General features: G+C 33.7%; 1 protein-coding gene across 4 annotated transcripts in view; it reads right to left on the bottom strand.

Annotated features, from left to right (window-relative positions):
* Positions 1–455: 455 nt before the first annotated feature.
* The window catches only part of LOC136027905 (polycomb group protein Asx-like), a 77442-nt gene continuing 58317 nt past the window's right edge, over positions 456–19580 (bottom strand). For 2 of the 4 annotated variants that reach the window (XM_065705339.1, XM_065705340.1), the window contains exons 8-11: positions 17866–18108; positions 13455–13694; positions 6681–6857; positions 456–2132 (exon numbers count right to left, since the gene is read on the bottom strand). In XM_065705339.1, the coding sequence (XP_065561411.1) occupies positions 1623–2132; positions 6681–6857; positions 13455–13694; positions 17866–18108 (1170 nt within the window). In that variant the 3' untranslated portion in view covers positions 456–1622. The remainder of the gene's footprint in view (positions 2133–6680; positions 6858–13454; positions 13695–17865; positions 18109–19580) is intronic. The other 2 variants (XM_065705337.1, XM_065705336.1) reach the window with 1 other exon arrangement.

A 19580-nucleotide genomic window follows, 5' to 3' on the forward strand; every position in this document is an offset into this window, starting at 1 on the left:
ATGGAAGTGTGAATGAACATATATTGCCCTGCCAACCCTCCCCTTGAATGCAGCTCAACAAACGGTCTTGTAATTGTTCCAGAGGTTTGAAAATATCAGATATGACCTTTAGGCGTAACAGCAACGACATAATATGTACAGGGTAATGAGGAGGGTGGAAGCAATTTTGAACATATATCGCCTGCTCACCCTTCGCTTGAATGCAGCTCAGAAAACAGTTTTGTAACTGTTCCAGAGGTTTAAAAATGGCAGATACGGCCTTTAGGCGTAAGAGCAACGACATAATATGTACAGGATAATCAGGAGGGGGAAGTGAGTTTGAAAATATATTGCCCTGCTCACGTTTTCCTTGAATTCAGCTCAGCAAACGGTTTTGTAATTGTTTCAGAGGTTAAAAATGTCATATACTACCGTAGGCGTAGCAGCTACGACATGGTCAACTATTTGAGTTTCAATTTCCTTTGTGTTTTTTTTTTTTTTTTTTTTTTTTTTACTTACTAGAAAGATATGACTGTAATAACTGTATTTTAGCCAAATAATCTTGTAGGCTTAAATTCTGGATGTAATTTGTGACAATTTATAGAATCCTGTAAAAAAACGCTCATGTTAGTAGAAAAGGAAACAGACCCCCCCCCCCCTTCGGACCTGCCTTGGATACATATATTGTTCCAGATAAATTCATTCAGATTAGCTTATAGATAGGTAAACTCTTTCACGAGCTTTCTATGATTTGAATTACAGTCCCAATTTCATTTGTTAAATCACACTCCAATACAAAATAAATACCAGTAGGCGAGGATAACTTATCAGCACACACATGCTGAATGTCTCATTTATTTTATCAAAACTATACACAGAACTATTTTACATTACAAGAACTTCATATTTGACTTGCAGTCAAGGTACAACGATTAAACGCGCCACATTTAAATGCCACATATCATGTATATGTGCTACATAATGTGTATTAGTTTTGCCACCTTTAACACACATTAACTATCGTTCAAGACAACCTTTGCATATTTATCTTGAAGCTATGCAGTTATCACATCTAAATGCACAACATTTAACAAACATTAACTATTGCAAGACAAAAGCTACGTGTTACCATGTCTAAATGCACCATAGGTGCCACTTGTGCATACCATATGTTCTGCATATGTGCCACATAGTGTTTGTTGATTTGGACACGGTTCCACACTATATTACAAGATAACAGCTGCATATTTGACATGGAGTTTATGCAGTGACCATGACCAATGCGCACTATTTAAATGTCAAATATATGGTGCAAATGCCACACAAAGTGTGACGATTATACCCTATTTATCGTAGATTAACTATTTTACAATACAAGAGCTGCATATTTGACTTGGGAGTTTATATAGTCACATGACCAAACACGCACTATTTAAATATCATATATATGGTGCAAATGCCACATAAAGTGTGACGATTATACCCTATTTAACGCAGATTAACTATTTTACAAGACAAGAGCTGCATATTTGACTTGGGAGTTTATGCGTCACCATGACCAAACACGCACTATTTAAATATCAAATATATGGTGCGTATGCTACATAAAGTATGACGATTATACTACATTCAACGCAAATTAACTATTTTACAAGACAAGAGCTGCATATTTGACTTGCAGTCATGCAATCACCATGACTAAACGCGCCACATTTAACGCACATTGCCCACGCAGTAACGCGACATTCACACTTTATTTCTATATTCTGTTCATAATTGTTAAACTGATTTTCATACAAATTATTTCTCTGATAATACCGGGTATCAATCTGTTGGTAATCAGAGTGGTATCCGTCAAATTTAACTCTGTCAGGTTGTCGAAGTCTATAATTCTGCTGATCAGGAACACTTGCAGCGCGTAATGGCTGCTCATTCTGAACACTTGGCTGCACAAGGCGAACGTTTGGTGGAAGTGGAGCCGATGCCACTCGTTGAGGTTGTGGAAGCTGGCCGTGCATACTTCGTGGCGTCCATCTTGGCTCTTCAAAACGGAAGCGTTCACCATGTCTTATTGCATCATTGGGATTAACTTGACGTGGCCCTGGTGTGGCTAAACGGATCAAGCTATGAGCCTGAGGGGCCTGAAAGCGACCCTAGAATAAAAAAAACAGGTATTTTTTCTTCACAAAATACTTTCTTAAACATATTATTTTTAAAATAAATCATTATTTATTTCTTAGGAAATATTTTTCAAAGCAAAAAGGACAATAAAAGTAAAATCTGGTTGCTTGATTGGTTAGGTATAAACTTACACAAGCGAAAGCATCTTAAAAAATAAAGAAATATCACGAATTTGATTTTTCATGAAAAGCCTCTATCTGCAGTTCCACAGTTTTTGGACCAAATTAGAAGAGGAAAAGTGGACGAAAAATCACCACAAAATAAGCTGAAAACCCACGACAACAAACAGCTTCAAGGTATTACATTTCCTTTGAAGGTGTGATTTGTCTTCAGGAATCATAAAGATTTGGTATTGTTTCAACTATTACATATGCTGTTAAATTTAACCTATTAGTTTCAGCTGATTAATTAAACTTAACAGATTTAAATGATTATTGGGGCAGAACTATTTTTATCTTCATATCCTTGGTATTTTAAACTTCCCTTAAAAAAAAATAATTGACTATCATTCTTTGTAATGCCAATTTCTTATTTATGCCACAGCCTAACTTTTTATTAAAGTGTTTAGGAAAATAAAGAAGTTTCTTTCCTCTCGGATGGAAAACAAAACAGCCGAGGTTATTTTTGTTACTAAGTGAAAAGTTTCAGGGATCACTTTTTAGTTCAAACTATTTTACCCATAAACATTTCGTTTTGCAACTTAGAAAACGCTGACACTTAGAAAAAGAAAGTACTGTTGTAATGACACATTCAACTTATTATTTAGAAAGTGGGAAAATATTCATGCCCTTGATGTGGAAGAGCGAGTTTCAGGGTCTTAGATGGAATCCTCCGACGTAAAGTCGCCTGGCTCCTTAAAACCTAAAAGCATTGAAATCGACCGCATTTTTATCCGTCGTGAGAAACTGTGCCAGAAATGAGGCTCAACCCTCCTCCTCAATCTAATCTAAACGAATTTACTCCCGCCTCCCTCTACCCGTCTGAAATCTCGACTCCCCAGAGAAGCGGCTGTGAAAGTTCCAAAACTGATACCGGCATGTTCACGATCACAGCGTTGACAACAATTATTTTATTGGGAGCAAGGGTGTACCCAGGATTTATTTAAGGGACAGGGTATTTTCAGGAGGTGGTGGTGGGTGGTTTACAAAAAGCTTAAAAAACACATAAAAAAATTGCTTATATACATTTTTGTTACATTTCTACGAGTCAAACAATAACTATGGAGGAGCGGATAGATCCAGTATACCCCTGGATACGACCTTGGTTGGGACACTAAGACTAACGGACAAAGGACTACTATTTAAACAAGTTTACTTAAGGGAAATTAAAACCTTAAAGAATAACTCTATCTCGTCAAATATAAACTTTTATAGTTTATGCGGCCTAACTGTTTAGATTTGATTGGACGGTCGTACCCTAACTTGTAGAACTTGACACGAGGTCCGAATTAAAGAATCACTCTATCTCGTCAAATATAAACTTTTATAGTTTATGTGGCCTAACTGTTTAGAATTGATTGGACGGTCGTGCCCTAACTTGTAGAACTTGACACGAGGTCCGAATTAAAGAATCACTCTATCTCGTCAAGTATAAACTCTTATAGTTTATGTGGCCTAACTGTTTAGAATTGATTGGACGGTCGTGCCCTAGCTTGTAGAACTTGACACGAGGTCCGAATAAATGATAGAAAACTAACAGAAGCCGACACCTACTTTTTTCGAAATCTAAAAAAAACATTTAACTTTGAAGTGAGAATTTTATTTTTTACCACTGGATTGCTTGATTCTATTAAAGATCTATTTAAAGTTAAAAAAATGGCGGTCCCTAAAATTTTTTTGGCACATGTGCCTTGAAAAGATTAAAATCAGCTCAAAGGAAGTATAACTTGAATAAATTGACAAAACTGGGGGAGGGGCTCTGTTATGCTATGCGCCTTGATTCAAAACGTTACCAACATGTGATGCATATTATTTAAGCTATATGTACATTGAATAGACAGCACTTTGCTTATCATTTAGCAAGACATTTTACATATTCTTGATTTATTTTTATTTTTAGATTAATTTTTAATTTTATTTGATTAATTTTTACTTTAAGTTTTAATTTTTCTCGTTTGCTTTCGAACTGTTGACACATTTAAGTTCCTTAATTAAAATTAATATTTGTTTGGTAAGTTTCTAACTAAATAATACTTAATTACTACTTATCAAATTAATACTTAATACTTAATTTAAATTAATATTTATTTGGGAGTTCCTTGTGTTGCTGGGAAAATTCGCTAATAGTTCCTTTGTTTCAAACACGGCCCGCCAACGCTGAGACCCACAAAATAATTTTCAAGACATCGAACCCCTTGTGTCTAGATAAAAAAAATTTTCGTGCTAATTGACTTATAAGTAACTAAGTTGACTCGGGGTATAATTTCGAAAAAAAACTCGAAAATCCAGAAAAAGTTGAATTGAGGAACTATTTCAAGGATTTTTTGTTCAATTTTCATTCGATTAGTTGAAAATTTACGATTATTTATTAGAATTTTGATGCTCCAATACTCGACTATAATAGACCTTATAGTTATTACAGCATTCATGCAGAATGGTCGATAGCTTGAATCGTGAGTTACGCACGGCATAAGACTAAAACCTGCATCCAGCAGAAACTTACCGGAAACTTAAATGATACAGAAACTTACCGAAAACTTAAATGAAGCAGTAACTTACAGGAAACTTAAATGAAACAATAACTTACAGGAAACTTAAATGAAGCAGAAACTTGGTGGAAACTTAAATGAAGCAAAAACTTACCGGAAACTTAAATGAAGCAAAAACTTGGCGGAAACTTAAATGATACAGAAACGTACCGGAAACTTAAATGATACAGAAACTTACAGGAAACTTAAATGAAGCAGAAAATTATCGGAAACTTAAATGATACAGAAACTTACCGGAAACTTAAATGAAGCAGTAACTTACAGGAAACTTAAATGAAGCAGAAACTTGACGGAAACTTAAATGAAGCAAAAACTTACCGGAAACTTAAATGAAGCAGAAAATTATCGGAAACTTAAATGATACAGAAACTTACCGGAAACTTAAATGATACAGAAACTTACAGGAAACTTAAATGAAGCAGAAAATTATTGGAAACTTAAATGATACAGAAACTTACCGGAAACTTAAATGATACAGAAACTTACCGGAAACTTAAATGAAGCAGTAACTTACAGGAAACTTAAATGAAGCAGAAACTTGGCTGAAACTTAAATGAGGCATAAACTCACCGGAAACTTAAATGAAGCAGAAACTTGGCGGAAACTTAAATGAAGCAGAAACTTACCGGAAACTTAAATGAAGCAGAAACTTACCGAAAACTTAAATGAAGCAGAAACTTTGCTCCAGATTTAAAAGCTAAAATTCCAATTTAATCACTAATAAGTAAAACGAAAACACTAAGGCTTAGCAACTTCATGCTTAGATGCAGGCTACTTAGTGTTTTTAGTTTTACAAGTAATTTCACTTTAGTTTATTTTTTTCTAACAGGATGGCGCTAATATCCAAATTCAACAAGCTTGACGAGTAAAGATCCTATAAAAATTATTGCTTGCAATTCACATCGTATAGCCTTGATCTCCATAGCTAATAGCATAAACACCATTTTATATTAAGGCTAATTATATACGTAGCGAAATTATATATAAAGTGAATAATATAAATATGAAGTAGCTTATATAAAGTGAATTGAACTCCGGTTAGATCCTACTATGAAGGTCTATTAACTTTGTGTATTATTATGTATTATGTATGAATTCCATAATTATGTATTATTAATTAACTTTAATGTATGCTCTAAGTATCTTTTTTAATAAGAATATAATTAGAGAGAGAGAGGGGGGAGGTCTAATATATTTAGGGGGGAGAGGTTCATATGTTGTTTATTTTTATTTATTTATAGAAATTGTATTTTTTCCTCTTGTTTCTTAAAATATATACATATATCTATACAGGCATAAATATATTTACTGCTAATAAGAGGGAAAAGTAGTAAGTCTCTTGACAATTTATTATTGTTCTTATTATTTAGTTTCTTTTAAAGGTCAAAAGCCCTTTAAAGGATAACCAACGAACATAAAATATGACCAAAAACCAATAAAATATGTCCAATAACCAATAAAATATGTTCAATAACCAATAAAATATGTCTAATAACCAATAAAATATGTCCAATAACCAATAAAATATGACCAATAACCAAAAAAATATGCCTAATAACCAATAATATATGACCAATAACCAAAAAAATATGTCCAATAACCAATAAAATATGTCCAATAATCAATAAAATATGTCTAATAGCAAATAAAAGCTGACCAATAAAATATGTCCATTGATTGTAATCATGCGGTCAGACCCAACTGATCCGAAATATTATAGTTACTAATAGCTATAGCGACAGTTACTAATCATTAAGAGGGGTTGGTTATGGGGCAAGCCAAAGAGACTAAGGGCTAAGCTATGAACACTTACTGGTTGGCTAGTAGGAGGTCCTTGCATTCTAATGATCACTGGTTGGTTGTTCATCTGTGAAGTATTTTGTATGATAAATTGCGATGTTTGCTGCATTGGAGAAGTCAGAATTACAGCCTGATTAGAGTCTTGCTTTGGCTGTGTTATAACTTGTTCTGTGCCAAGACTTGTGTTCACCTGCACAATGAAGAATTTGTATTAAATTAGATTTACATACACTACCACTATTACTACTAACAACAAACTGGATCTCCAAGCCACCAGAGGTTAGTAAAAAATTTTCTAAAAAGTTTCGTGAGAGAAAAGCGATAATCAAGATTTTGCCCCGGGCGCAAAAGAGGCCAGAACCACCATGGTTTCGCCCCGCATAGAAGGGCAAAAGCAAAATCTTTGACAATTTGCCAACCTTCATCCGTAAAATATGACACAGCCAAAAAGCACAATTTTTGGCAATCTGCCATCCTTCATCCGTAAAACATGATGCAGCCAAAAAGCCAAATCTTTGGCAATCTGCCATCCTTCATGTTTAAAACGTGGCACAACCTTCCTAACACTTCTTTCGTTATAGCCTTAGACGCAGAATCGAAACAGGGTTTTCATTCAGCTTACCTTTCAAGAATCTTTTTCAACTTTTGGAAACACTCAGGTTTCAGACACATACTTGACCATTGTCAAATATATTATATATATTTAATAATAAAAATTGTTAATAGATTTTTAATACAGTTATTGTATTTGAAATAATGTCACAACTTAACCATGTTGAATCTTCGTTGATTGTAGTGCTAGTCCATAGGACTAAAACACATTATCAATGAAGCTTATTGTTTGTTTAGTCATTCAGACGATTATATTCAAATATATTCAACAACCTTTGGTCAATTCCCCTGGAAAGCATCTCCTGGTTTTCAAGATATACTTCCTATATAAGGATATCCTATGACCCTCTAGCCTTACCAAGGACTGAATCCGTTTAGTCAATTCTCCTTGAAAGCATCGCCTGGCTTACAAGACATACTCCCTATTTCAGGATATCCTTTGAGCCTCTAGCCTTACCAAGGACTGAATCCGTTTAGTCAATTCCCCTTGAAAGCATCTCCTGGTTTTGATGACATACTTCTTATTTTAGGATATCCTTTGAGCCTCTAGCCTTGCCAAGGACTGAATCCGTTTAGACAAGAACCATGGAACAATATTTCAGCAATAAATATTGACAACCCGAGAAAAACGTCATACATCCTATGCTAGAACTTGGGTCTTAAAGCAAACGAAAAACCTGCATGAAGACACAGTATTCCCAAACCCACGTCCCAAAACCCTATTCCCAAACCCCCTTACAGCAGACTTTAGGCTGCACCAAGAACGATTAGGAGGACGATCCAAGCAGCATGAACGAACAAGAGGATAAATCAAGAACGCACAAAGGGTGTATAAATACAGTTTAGGGGAGACTTTTTATATTTAGTTCAGCTATAACTGGCGGGTGTATTAACAGTCGTACCGGTTCTAGTTATACACCCCTTTATAACAAAAAATTCAACTATGGGGAATTGAACACGAACAACCAAAAAATGTCTGTTCGTATCAGTGTTTTTCTACTTTTTTGGCTTTATTTCCATTTCAGCCTTTTTACTGTTTAAAAATCATTTTTTAATGAATTTCAACTATGTTTATCGTCTGGTAGCTTGAGCTTTTTAAATTTCTGCTTATGTGACTTTTTGTAGCTCCTTTTCACTGTTTAAAATCATTTTCTAATTGATTTTCGTCCGGCAGCTTGAGCTTTTTAAATTTCTGCTTATGTGACTTTCTGTAGCTCCTTTTCACTGTTTAAAATCATTTTCTAATTGATTTTCGTCCGGCAGCTTGAGCTTTTTAAATTTCTGCTTATGTGATTTTTTGTAGTTCCTTTTTACTGTTTAAAATCATTTTCTAATTGATTTTCGTCCGACAGCTTGAGCTTTTTAAATTTCTGCTTATGTGACTTTCTGTAGCTCCTTTTCACTGTTTAAAATCATTTTCTAATTGATTTTCGTCCGGCAGCTTGAGCTTTTTAAATTTCTGCTTATGTGACTTTTTGTAGCTCCTTTTCACTGTTTAAAATCATTTTCTAATTGATTTTCGTCCGACAGCTTGAGCTTTTTAAATTTCTGCTTATGTGACTTTCTGTAGCTCCTTTTCACTATTTAAAATCATTTTCTAATTGATTTTCGTCCGGCAGCTTGAGCTTTTTTAAATTTCTGCTTATGTGACTTTTTTGTAGCTCCTTTTCACTGTTTAATATCATTTTCTAATTGATTTTCGTCCGGCAGCTTGAGCTTTTTAAATTTCTGCTTATGTGACTTTTTGTAGCTCCTTTTCACTGTTTAATATCATTTTCTAATTGATTTTCGTCCGGCAGCTTGAGCTTTTTAAATTTCTGCTTATGTGACTTTTTGTAGCTCCTTTTCACTGTTTAAAATCATTTTCTAATTGATTTTCGTCCGGCAGCTTGAGCTTTTTACATTTCTGCTTATGAGACTTTTTGTAGCTCCTTTTCACTGTTTAAAATCATTTTCTAATTGATTTTCGTCCGGCAGCTTGAGCTTTTTAAATTTCTGCTTATGTCACTTTTTGTAGCTCCTTTTCACTGTTTAATATCATTTTCTAATTGATTTTCGTCCGGCAGCTTGAGCTTTTTAAATTTCTGCTTATGTGACTTTTTGTAGCTCCTTTTCACTGTTTAAAATCATTTTCTAATTGATTGCTTATGTGACTTTTTGTAGCTCCTTTTCACTGTTTAAAATCATTTTCTAATTGATTTTCGTCCGGCAGCTTGAGCTTTTTAAATTTCTGCTTATGTGATTTTTTGTAGTTCCTTTTTACTGTTAAAAATCATTTTCTAATTGATTTTCAACTATGTTTTCGTCTGGTTGCTTGAGCTTTTTAAATTTCTGCTTATGTGACTTTTTGTAGCTCCTTTTCACTGTTTAAAATCATTTTCTAATTGATTTTCGTCCGGCAGCTTGAGCTTTTTAAATTTCTGCTTATGTGATTTTTTGTAGTTCCTTTTTACTGTTTAAAATCATTTTCTAATTGATTTTCAACTATGTTTTTCGTCTGGTTGCTTGAGCTTTTTAAATTTCTGCTTATGTGACTTTTTGTAGCTCCTTTTCACTGTTTAAAATCATTTTCTAATTGATTTTCGTCCGGCAGCTTGAGCTTTTTAAATTTCTGCTTATGTGATTTTTTGTAGTTCCTTTTTACTGTTTAAAATCATTTTCTAATTGATTTTCAACTATGTTTTTCGGCTGGTTGCTTGAGCTTTTTAAATTTCTGCTTATGTGACTTTCTGTAGCTCCTTTTCACTGTTTAAAATCATTTTCTAATTGATTTTCGTCCGGCAGCTTGAGCTTTTTAAATTTCTGCGTATGTGACTTTTTGTAGCTCCTTTTCACTGTTTTAAATCATTTTCTAATTGATTTTCGTCCGACAGCTTGAGCTTTTTAAATTTCTGCTTATGTGACTTTTTGTAGCTCCTTTTCACTGTTTAATATCATTTTCTAATTGATTTTCGTCCGGCAGCTTGAGCTTTTTAAATTTCTGCTTATGTGACTTTTTGTAGCTCCTTTTCACTGTTTAAAATCATTTTCTAATTGATTTTCGTCCGGCAGCTTGAGCTTTTTAAATTTCTGCTTATGTGACTTTTTGTAGCTCCTTTTCACTGTTTAAAATCATTTTCTAATTGATTTTCGTCCGGCAGCTTGAGCTTTTTAAATTTCTGCTTATGTGATTTTTTGTAGTTCCTTTTTACTGTTTAAAATCATTTTCTAATTGATTTTCAACTATGTTTTTCGTCTGGTTGCTTGAGCTTTTTAAATTTCTGCTTATGTGACTTTTTGTAGCTCCTTTTCACTGTTTAAAATCATTTTCTAATTGATTTTCGTCCGGCAGCTTGAGCTTTTTAAATTTCTGCTTATGTGATTTTTTGTAGTTCCTTTTTACTGTTTAAAATCATTTTCTAATTGATTTTCAACTATGTTTTTCGTCTGGTTGCTTGAGCTTTTTAAATTTCTGCTTATGTGACTTTTTGTAGCTCCTTTTCACTGTTTAAAATCATTTTCTAATTGATTTTTGTCCGGCAGCTTGAGCTTTTTAAATTTCTGCTTATGTGATTTTCTGTAGTTCCTTTTTACTGTTTAAAATCATTTTCTAATTGATTTTCAACTATGTTTTTCGTCTGGTTGCTTGAGCTTTTTAAATTTCTGCTTATGTGACTTTCTGTAGCTCCTTTTCACTGTTTAAAATCATTTTCTAATTGATTTTCGTCCGGCAGCTTGAGCTTTTTAAATTTCTGCTTATGTGACTTTTTGTAGCTCCTTTTCACTGTTTAAAATCATTTTCTAATTGATTTTCGTCCGACAGCTTGAGCTTTTTAAATTTCTGCTTATGAGACTTTCTGTAGCTCCTTTTCACTGTTTAAAATCATTTTCTAATTGATTTTCGTCCGGCAGCTTGAGCTTTTAAAATTTCTGCTTATGTGACTTTTTGTAGCTCCTTTTCACTGTTTATTATCATTGTCTAATTGATTTTCGTCCGGCAGCTTGAGCTTTTTAAATTTCTGCTTATGTGACTTTTTGTAGCTCCTTTTCACTGTTTAATATCATTATCTAATTGATTTTCGTCCGGCAGCTTGAGCTTTTTAAATTTCTGCTTATGTGACTTTTTGTAGCTCCTTTTCACTGTTTAAAATCATTTTCTAATTGATTTTCCTCCGGCAGCTTGAGCTTTTTAAATTTCTGCTTATGTGACTTTTTGTAGCTCCTTTTCACTGTTTAAAATCATTTTCTAATTGATTTTCGTCCGGCAGCTTGAGCTTTTTAAATTTCTGCTTATGTGACTTTTTGTAGCTCCTTTTCACTGTTTAAAATCATTTTCTAATTGATTTTCGTCCGGCAGCTCGAGCTTTTTAAATTTCTGCTTATGTGACTTTTTGTAGCTCCTTTTCACTGTTTAAAATCATTTTCTAATTGATTTTCGTCCGGCAGCTTGAGCTTTTTAAATTTCTGCTTATGTGACTTTTTGTAGCTCCTTTTCACTGTTTAAAATCATTTTCTAATTGATTTTCGTCCGGCAGCTTGAGCTTTTTAAATTTCTGCTTATGTGATTTTTTGTAGTTCCTTTTTACTGTTTAAAATCATTTTCTAATTGATTTTCAACTATGTTTTTCGTCTGGTTGCTTGAGCTTTTTAAATTTCTGCTTATGTGACTTAATGTAGTTCCCTTTTATATACTGGAATGCGTAAATTCGACATGTTTTTTTTTTCTTGTAATCAAAATAGGCTTATATCCATATTTTCATCAATAAAATTGTTATCTGATTTTTTCACAGGTGAGAGAAATTCACTCTCAGAGGATTAGGCATACGAAAAAAGAAAAACGAGCCATATGTGACAGTATGGTAGACAATCTTGCAATAATTTGCGAGGGTCAGGGAGGGGTCACCACAGCTTGCACCTTTCAATGGTTCTCCCGTTGTATCAGAGCGATACAACGCTGAGTTTGAGCGATACAAAGTTACTGAGCGATACAACGCTCAGTTTGAGGTTCTTTCGAACCTCAAACTGAGAATTCAAAACTTTATTGAGCTAGTACACAGTATGAATTCTTTTGGAGGGGGGGGGGTATCAAATACGTATTATATTGCAATTTTGTATGATTTGAAATTTCATGATATTTTAGGAGGTGATACGCCTTAAGAGACGCGCCGGAAAACTCAAATTTTAAAATCAATTCTCCGAGTTGCCTTTTTTGCCAGTAAGATTATTTTTAGTAAATATGAAAGAAGAAAGAAAACAAGGAGCCATTTAAACCATTGATATCAATATTTATACCGTGAAGACTGTGACATTTATTCATTTATTTTCTTAAGAATCAAGGAGTATGTACAACAAACAAATGAAATGGCAAAAATACTTCAATAAATGAAACAAAGCAACGATTTACAATAGAGTTAAAAATATAATTGAATAAGTACGTAAAAAAATTATTTATATTCTGGAAAAAAGGTTATGCATAAAGAATAATTTCAGACTTGAAGTAAAAAATTTATAGCTCAATCTTAGATAATTCCAACGGCTCTTTAATTTTAAATGTCAAAACTAATTCAACGTTACCAAAGCAAATAGGGTAAAAAGCAAAAATTTAGAGTTTTAAATGTCGAAACTACTTCAATGTTACCAAAACAAACAGGGAAAAAAGCAAAAATTGACAAATTAAATGTCAAAACTAATTCAATGTTACCAAAACAAATAGAGAAAAAAGCAAAAATCTACAAAGTTAAATGTTGAAACTATTTCAGTGTTGCCAAAACAAATAGGGAAAAAATCAAAAATTTACAATTTCAAATGTCGAAATTATTTCAATGTTACCAAAACAAATAGGCAAAAAAGCAAAAATTTTAAATTTTGAATGTCAAAATTATTTCAATTTTACCAAAACAAATAGGGAAAAAAGTAAAAAATTTACAATATTTAAAATATTTGAAAGAAAATGTGAATTAAAGACAAATCGCAGATTTATAATTTCAAAAAAGAAGAAGAGGATAGAGAACATACGGGAGAGCAATTGCAAAAAAAAAAAAAAAAAAAATCACGACGATAGATACTATTTTTTTTTTTTTTTTTGAATATTTAGGATCGACACCAAATCTTGAGCTGAAGCACGAGTATCAAAAACCGGAAAGTTTATTACATAGCGTTGCATGTAGCAATAGATTCAAGAAAAGAAGAAATTTACCTGCAAAATTTTAAGGGCTCCATCTTGCATAACCCCAACTAGAGGCGCTGTAGTAATCATAGGTCGCGTCTGGTTAGGAATTAACAGAGGTGCAGAAGTTCCATGAACCAAAGTTGAGCTGGAGGAAGCACCAAGTATTTGAACAACACTGGACTCAGCTTGTGGGACGGAATTTAATACAATTATATTTACTTTATCGGTAGATTGGGCTTCACTGGTAGATGGCATCGACGTCTGGATCTAGAATATGGTAGTTCTATATATATGAGAATTATTAACTTGTTTAAGAATAGTCCATTCCATAATGAAAGTCAATTGTGTGACTTTGTAAGCTCAGTCATGGTCGACCCAGTTCCAAATAAGTACCTAGAGAAATTTGCATTAGGTAAACAGAGAGGGTGTGCGAGAGCTCACAATAGCAGGCCCCAGTCCACCATTACAATTTCTGAATAAAGGGTTAGTAACGAAAATCAGCAGTGCCGGTTTAGGTTGTGCAGTCTGGTGCTACACCCTTCATTTTTTTTCGCATTTTGTTTTTAAATTATGCAGTCTGGTGCTGCACCCTTCATTTTTTCTTTTTTTTTTAGGTTGTACAATCTGGTGCTACACCCTTCATTTTTTTCGCAGTTTTTTTTAGGTTGTGCAGTCAGGTGCTACACCCTTCATTTCTTTTCTCAGTTTCACAAATTCCCATTTTTTAGAAATTTCTTTTAGAAAAATGAACTAATACTAGAATGCAAATATTCAACATAACTTTAAACTTTTATTTATAAATTTCAAATACTGTCATTACTTTTTTCTTCTTCTCGAAAATCTCCTTTGATATAAAATTAGAATTTGTCATTCTACACTGCTGCACGATTCTTTGGAGCCAAAGCCTATATAGACTTGCGCAGACTCATAATTTGCTCATGGAAGGATTTCAACACACATCTTTAGACTATGCGTTGACCACCGGCGCTCTCACAGCCAATCAGCGCGGAAAGATCTTGGCTCCATTCTGGGAGTAGCTCTATTCCGCCAATCAGCGCAGAAAGATCTTGTCTCTATCGTCAATGTTGTGACGATAGCTGTATTGCTTTTGAAAAATGTTTACGCAACTGGTGTCTATACAGGGTGTGGTCAGACTAATATAGGCTGTGGTCTATATAGATCTATATATATAATATAGATCTAATATAGGCTGTGAATAATAGGCTGTGGTCTATAGACCGTCAGACTAACATCCCTGCATTAGTTCGTCATTTAACAGCTTAAAATATAACTTCGAGACTCGTTCTGTTATTAAAATAGAGGTTAGAAATAGTCACATCAACAGCAATGCCAAAAAAAAAAAAAGAAATCGAGCGCCTGCTTTTCGTAGTCACAAAGTATCCTTTAACCCGATTTAATTTTGGCGTAAAACGAAAGAGTCTTTATTAAGATTAATTTTCGAAGTGAAGTGATTATACTTACTTATTTTATATTAATTTATTTTTAATCTATCCACAAATTCCATTTATTAAATTATTGATAATCAAAAATGTATAGAAAAATTCAGTTTCATTAGTGTTGATGTTGAGTAGAATCTTCCAAATGACAAGTTATAATAAAATATTCTTCATTTTCTTCTTGAATATATTGACGTAAATACGAAAGGCGGGTTCATTCACTCATTTGTAATATGGATGCAGCTTTCCCTCATTACTTAATAGCAAAAGAGGAGTGAAGCTATCTTGGCTGTAAGGTACAGATAGGTAAATACCGAAACGGATTCATTCCCCTTATTGGTAATAGGACTGTAGCTCTCCTTCATTTTCAGATAGCAAAAGAGGGGAGACGCCATCTTGGCTGTAACTATTTTAATTTTTGATATTTTTCCCCCAAAAAGTTTGGTATTCCTCTGTCAACAGAGGAGGTAGTGAACGACATCTCATGTTTTCAAAAGACAGTATAGATATCAGGGTATGGTCGATTCAGACAAATCAAACGTTAATAGACCAGAATAAATTAATAATCAAACACCAAACTTCTCCATCATATCCAAAGGGCGCTCAAATCAAACTCTCAGGAGTTTGACTCTTTCTCGCAACTCTACTTTTTAAAACAATAAAAAACCCTAGCGTAAAAAGTGAGGCGTTGCGGATGGGACCTCTTTCATACACGGAATAATTTCTGTTCGTTTTAAGTTTAATGTCACTCCTTACTTGCAGTTTAATTTCAGAACGTTTTTGAATTAATGCATGTTTTGATTTTGGCTCACCGCACATGAATAATTAAAACAAAATTTGCATATTGATTTTTTACTCTTTGAAATCAAACACAAAACTTCTCCATCATCTCTAAAGGGCACTCAAATCAAAATAAGGATTAAATGAAAGTGATGGTGTTTCTTAGTCTTTTAAATGAAAGTGCCAATGATAGGCCTTTCTTTTGATTTTTATTAGACTTTTTCCCAAGCTATTACTATTTCAATAAATCAGGGATAATTTACAGCTATTTTTAACCTTTAAGGCTCAATAAAGCATTTCATGACAGTCGCGAAATAGACACAATTGTCACATCAATTATACTTGTACCAGACTCCAAAATTACTGCTTTTTTGCAATACAGCTGCGGCCAAAGGAAAAATAGAGCAGGCCATAAAAAAGCTGCAGGAAATTCAAAGTTTTTTTTTTTTTTGTAACCTCTGGGCCTCCCTAATATTTAAAACATTTTCCACTATCAAAAAAAAAAAATTGTAAGCTCAAAATCTGGATTTCAAATCAAACGGTCCACATACAATTTAGCTCATGAAAAATGATGTTCTATTACAATCGAGACAATGAGTTTGTTATCTGGATTGCGAATTAAACAACTGTACTCAAAAGGAAAATCGTAATTTCGGATTGTGGATTTTGCCGTTTCATGAGTCATGGTAATTGACTTCATGGGCCATGGATTGCGGGTCTTTGCTGTTCCACGGTTTACGGTTTGACAATCCAGTTGTATAAACCGTGTTTCTAACTTCTTTGTTCTATTGGTAATCCTGAAATTTTTTTCAACAATGTGATCTATCAGTGGAAAATGTTTCGAATCAGGTTTAAATGAATTCAGTTATTTGTTAAAAGTTTTAAGTTCGTTTGGCTTTTCATTCTATTTTCTTTTTTGTTCTTTTCTTTCTATTATTCCCAGACCATATACTATGTCATGGCGATTGCAACCGCAAGCCTTTTGAGGCGTGTACATTAGAGCACTCTCCCACTTTACTTCACCCTGTTCGAGACTTTTTACTCCCTCCCATCAAAGTTCCGTTTTTTTACGGCCTCTTCTTCTCATATTGAAAATGTCTTATTTTTCCTTTGGCCGCAGCTTTATTGCAAAAAAGCACTTTGAATTTCCTATAGCTTTTTTATGGCCTCTTCTTCTCATGTTGAGGATTTCCTATTTTTCCTTTGGCCACAGCTGTATATAAAAAAAAAACAAGTTGAATTTCCTGCAGCTTTTTTATGGCCTCTTCTTCTCATATTGAGGATGTCCTATTTTTCCTTTGGCCACAGCTTTATTGCAAAAAAGCACTTTGAATTTCCAGCAGCTTTTTTATGGCCTCTTCTTCTCATGTTGAGGATGTCCTATTTTTCCTTTGGCCACAGCTGGTTACAAAGAATACGTATCAAGAATAAAAAAAAGTGCTTGTTTAGCGTTGTTTATTGAAAAGCACAATTAATGTAGCATCTTTAATCTGTTTTTATTCACAATGTTTTCAATATCTAGTTAACCTGGAAATTGAAAATTACTCTCAGGAATTTGCTAAGGAGTTACATACTTCATAAATTCGTTTCAACGACATTTCCAAACTGTTTCTTAAATATCACAATCTGAAACTAAACATATTTTTGCAGCAAATATTTTTTTTTTCATCTTTCATATTTTCATATTTTTCAGCAAATATTTCAACTTTTATGAGAAATCCTCCAGCCATAAGATGAAAAAGCAGACCTGTGAACAAAAAAAAAAAAAAAAAAAAAAAAAAAAAAAAAAAAAAAAAAAAAAAAAAAAAAAAAAAAAAAAAAAAAAAAAAAAAAAACCAAGTGGCTCGTTAGCAATCAATAAATTTATAAATATATATTTGTATAAATTTACATAAAAAGAAATATTTAAATATAAATAAATATATTAAAATAAAAGGTATATTTATAAATCACAATATTTATGAAATATGTAGATTATATAATAAACAACATTTAATAAATTATAATTAGATTTAAACAAATATACAAATGACATAATCACATTTTATAAAAAGATTTTGTTTATTTCCATATTTTTATATTTATTAGCACATTCTTAATGTCTCTGAAAAGGATTTATTCAACTTTTTGAACGCTTTATTGGCCTTATGGTTCTCTGCCCCCCCCCCCTCATGGAAAGATTGCTAATGACATAAACTTACTTGTAATAGCCTTGGCTGTTGTTGGACTGGTGTTGGTGCCAATTCCCTTGGGGCCTGATTAAGGACAGTTACTTGAGACGTGATTTGAGGCTGAGACTCACTTCTAGGTGGCAGAGAGAGGACTATGGGAGTTTGACTTTGTTGGACTAAAATACCACCAGGGCCAACAATGACTGGAGTGGCGGCAGATTGTGGCAGTGAAGAAGATATAGAAACTTCTGTTGTTATAGCACGCTGCCTTGGCTGATTTATATGAAAAATAAGTATACATAAATAAAATCAAGTATACATAAATAGTTACTATTACTACTACTGCTAACAACTCACAGCAGCACCAAGCCACCTGAGGCCAGTATACTTATGCAAGCTCCTCTTCCACCCCGAGAGCAGTTACAATAATACAAACACAACAATTAGGAACTTCCAATACACAAAATGTGCTGGCTCAAAAATTGGACTTTTTGAACCAAGATTTTGTAACTTTCAGTGTGAGGTCCTTTCGTCGTTTTAATGAAGATATTTGGAAAAAGTTTGCAATATGGATGCTGAGGTTTGATATAATATGGTATAATATGGTTAGATCAAATATGGATGCCGGACAGTTGAACAGACAGATAGATAGATGGACAGATAGATTTAAATTTATTCAACAACAGCACATTAAATTTAAATTATAGAGTTAGTTACATCATCATATATCCCCTCCCCCTAGTTACCCTCTAATTGCGGAAATAAGTAAAGTGCATAGAAATAGCTGAATTCAGTACTATTTATGGCTTGCAGGATTTATTAATACTAAAAACGAAAAGCTGTCGATTCTAATCCGGCAATAACAACAGGAATAATGCAAAGTCCTACCAATAATCGGGAATTATTATAAGAAAAGGTAGATAAAGGATACGGCATTTGACTTTACAGTCCGTACCGGCGGTGCTGATCTCCGTTTCTTGGCCCTTCAGCCAGGAAGTGCAATGGGGAGGGTTGGGGGCCAGCCATCCTGTGCTTTCGCACACCCTTCCTGTTTACCTTCCCCAGATTTCTCCAGGTACCCATTTAGAGCTGGGTCGACTCTGGCTAAGCTTACAGAGTCACGCCACTGACCCCCATCCCAAACTGAAGAATTGGGTACACTGGGATTCGAACCCGCGTCCTCCCAGACAAAGGATCTCGAATCCAGCGTACCAACCCACTCAACCAGGACGGCTCCAATTATTATAAAGCAAAATGATGAAGCGACATGGCAACGTATGATTGAAAGCCAAATTCTTTAAAATTCTTTAAGAAAGCTCCGGTTTCGTGTTTTCAGTAGAGCACTAGTCTTTCAGAAGCATAAGCTTGCATAAGCTTCGTAGCGATAATTTTTGTTCGTTTTAAGTTTCAATTGTGCACTTTTTTTAAAATTAATCAAGTCTGAGGTCAATCTCCCAAAATCCAAACTTTCTATGAAGAAATACAAGAAAAATAAGGAACAATAGTGTAACAGCGCGTTCGAGCTCCCCGAGATTACTTATCCTTAGCGTTTCACGAGACATAAATTACGTCAAGTTTAGTAGGATTGCTTCTTAAAACGGTCTAGATTAGTTTTCAGATAAGATATACCTGCTAACCCGGGAAAAATGCAGGATAACTGAGGATAAATGACGTCGTATATAAACAAAAAAAAATCTTTTCAAAAATAGGGAAAAAATGTGAAATTACAGGCAGAGAACAAAAAG

The sequence above is a fragment of the Artemia franciscana genome, chromosome 6, assembly GCF_032884065.1.
Source record: "Artemia franciscana chromosome 6, ASM3288406v1, whole genome shotgun sequence".
In the NCBI taxonomy this organism is placed as follows: domain Eukaryota; kingdom Metazoa; phylum Arthropoda; class Branchiopoda; order Anostraca; family Artemiidae; genus Artemia; species Artemia franciscana.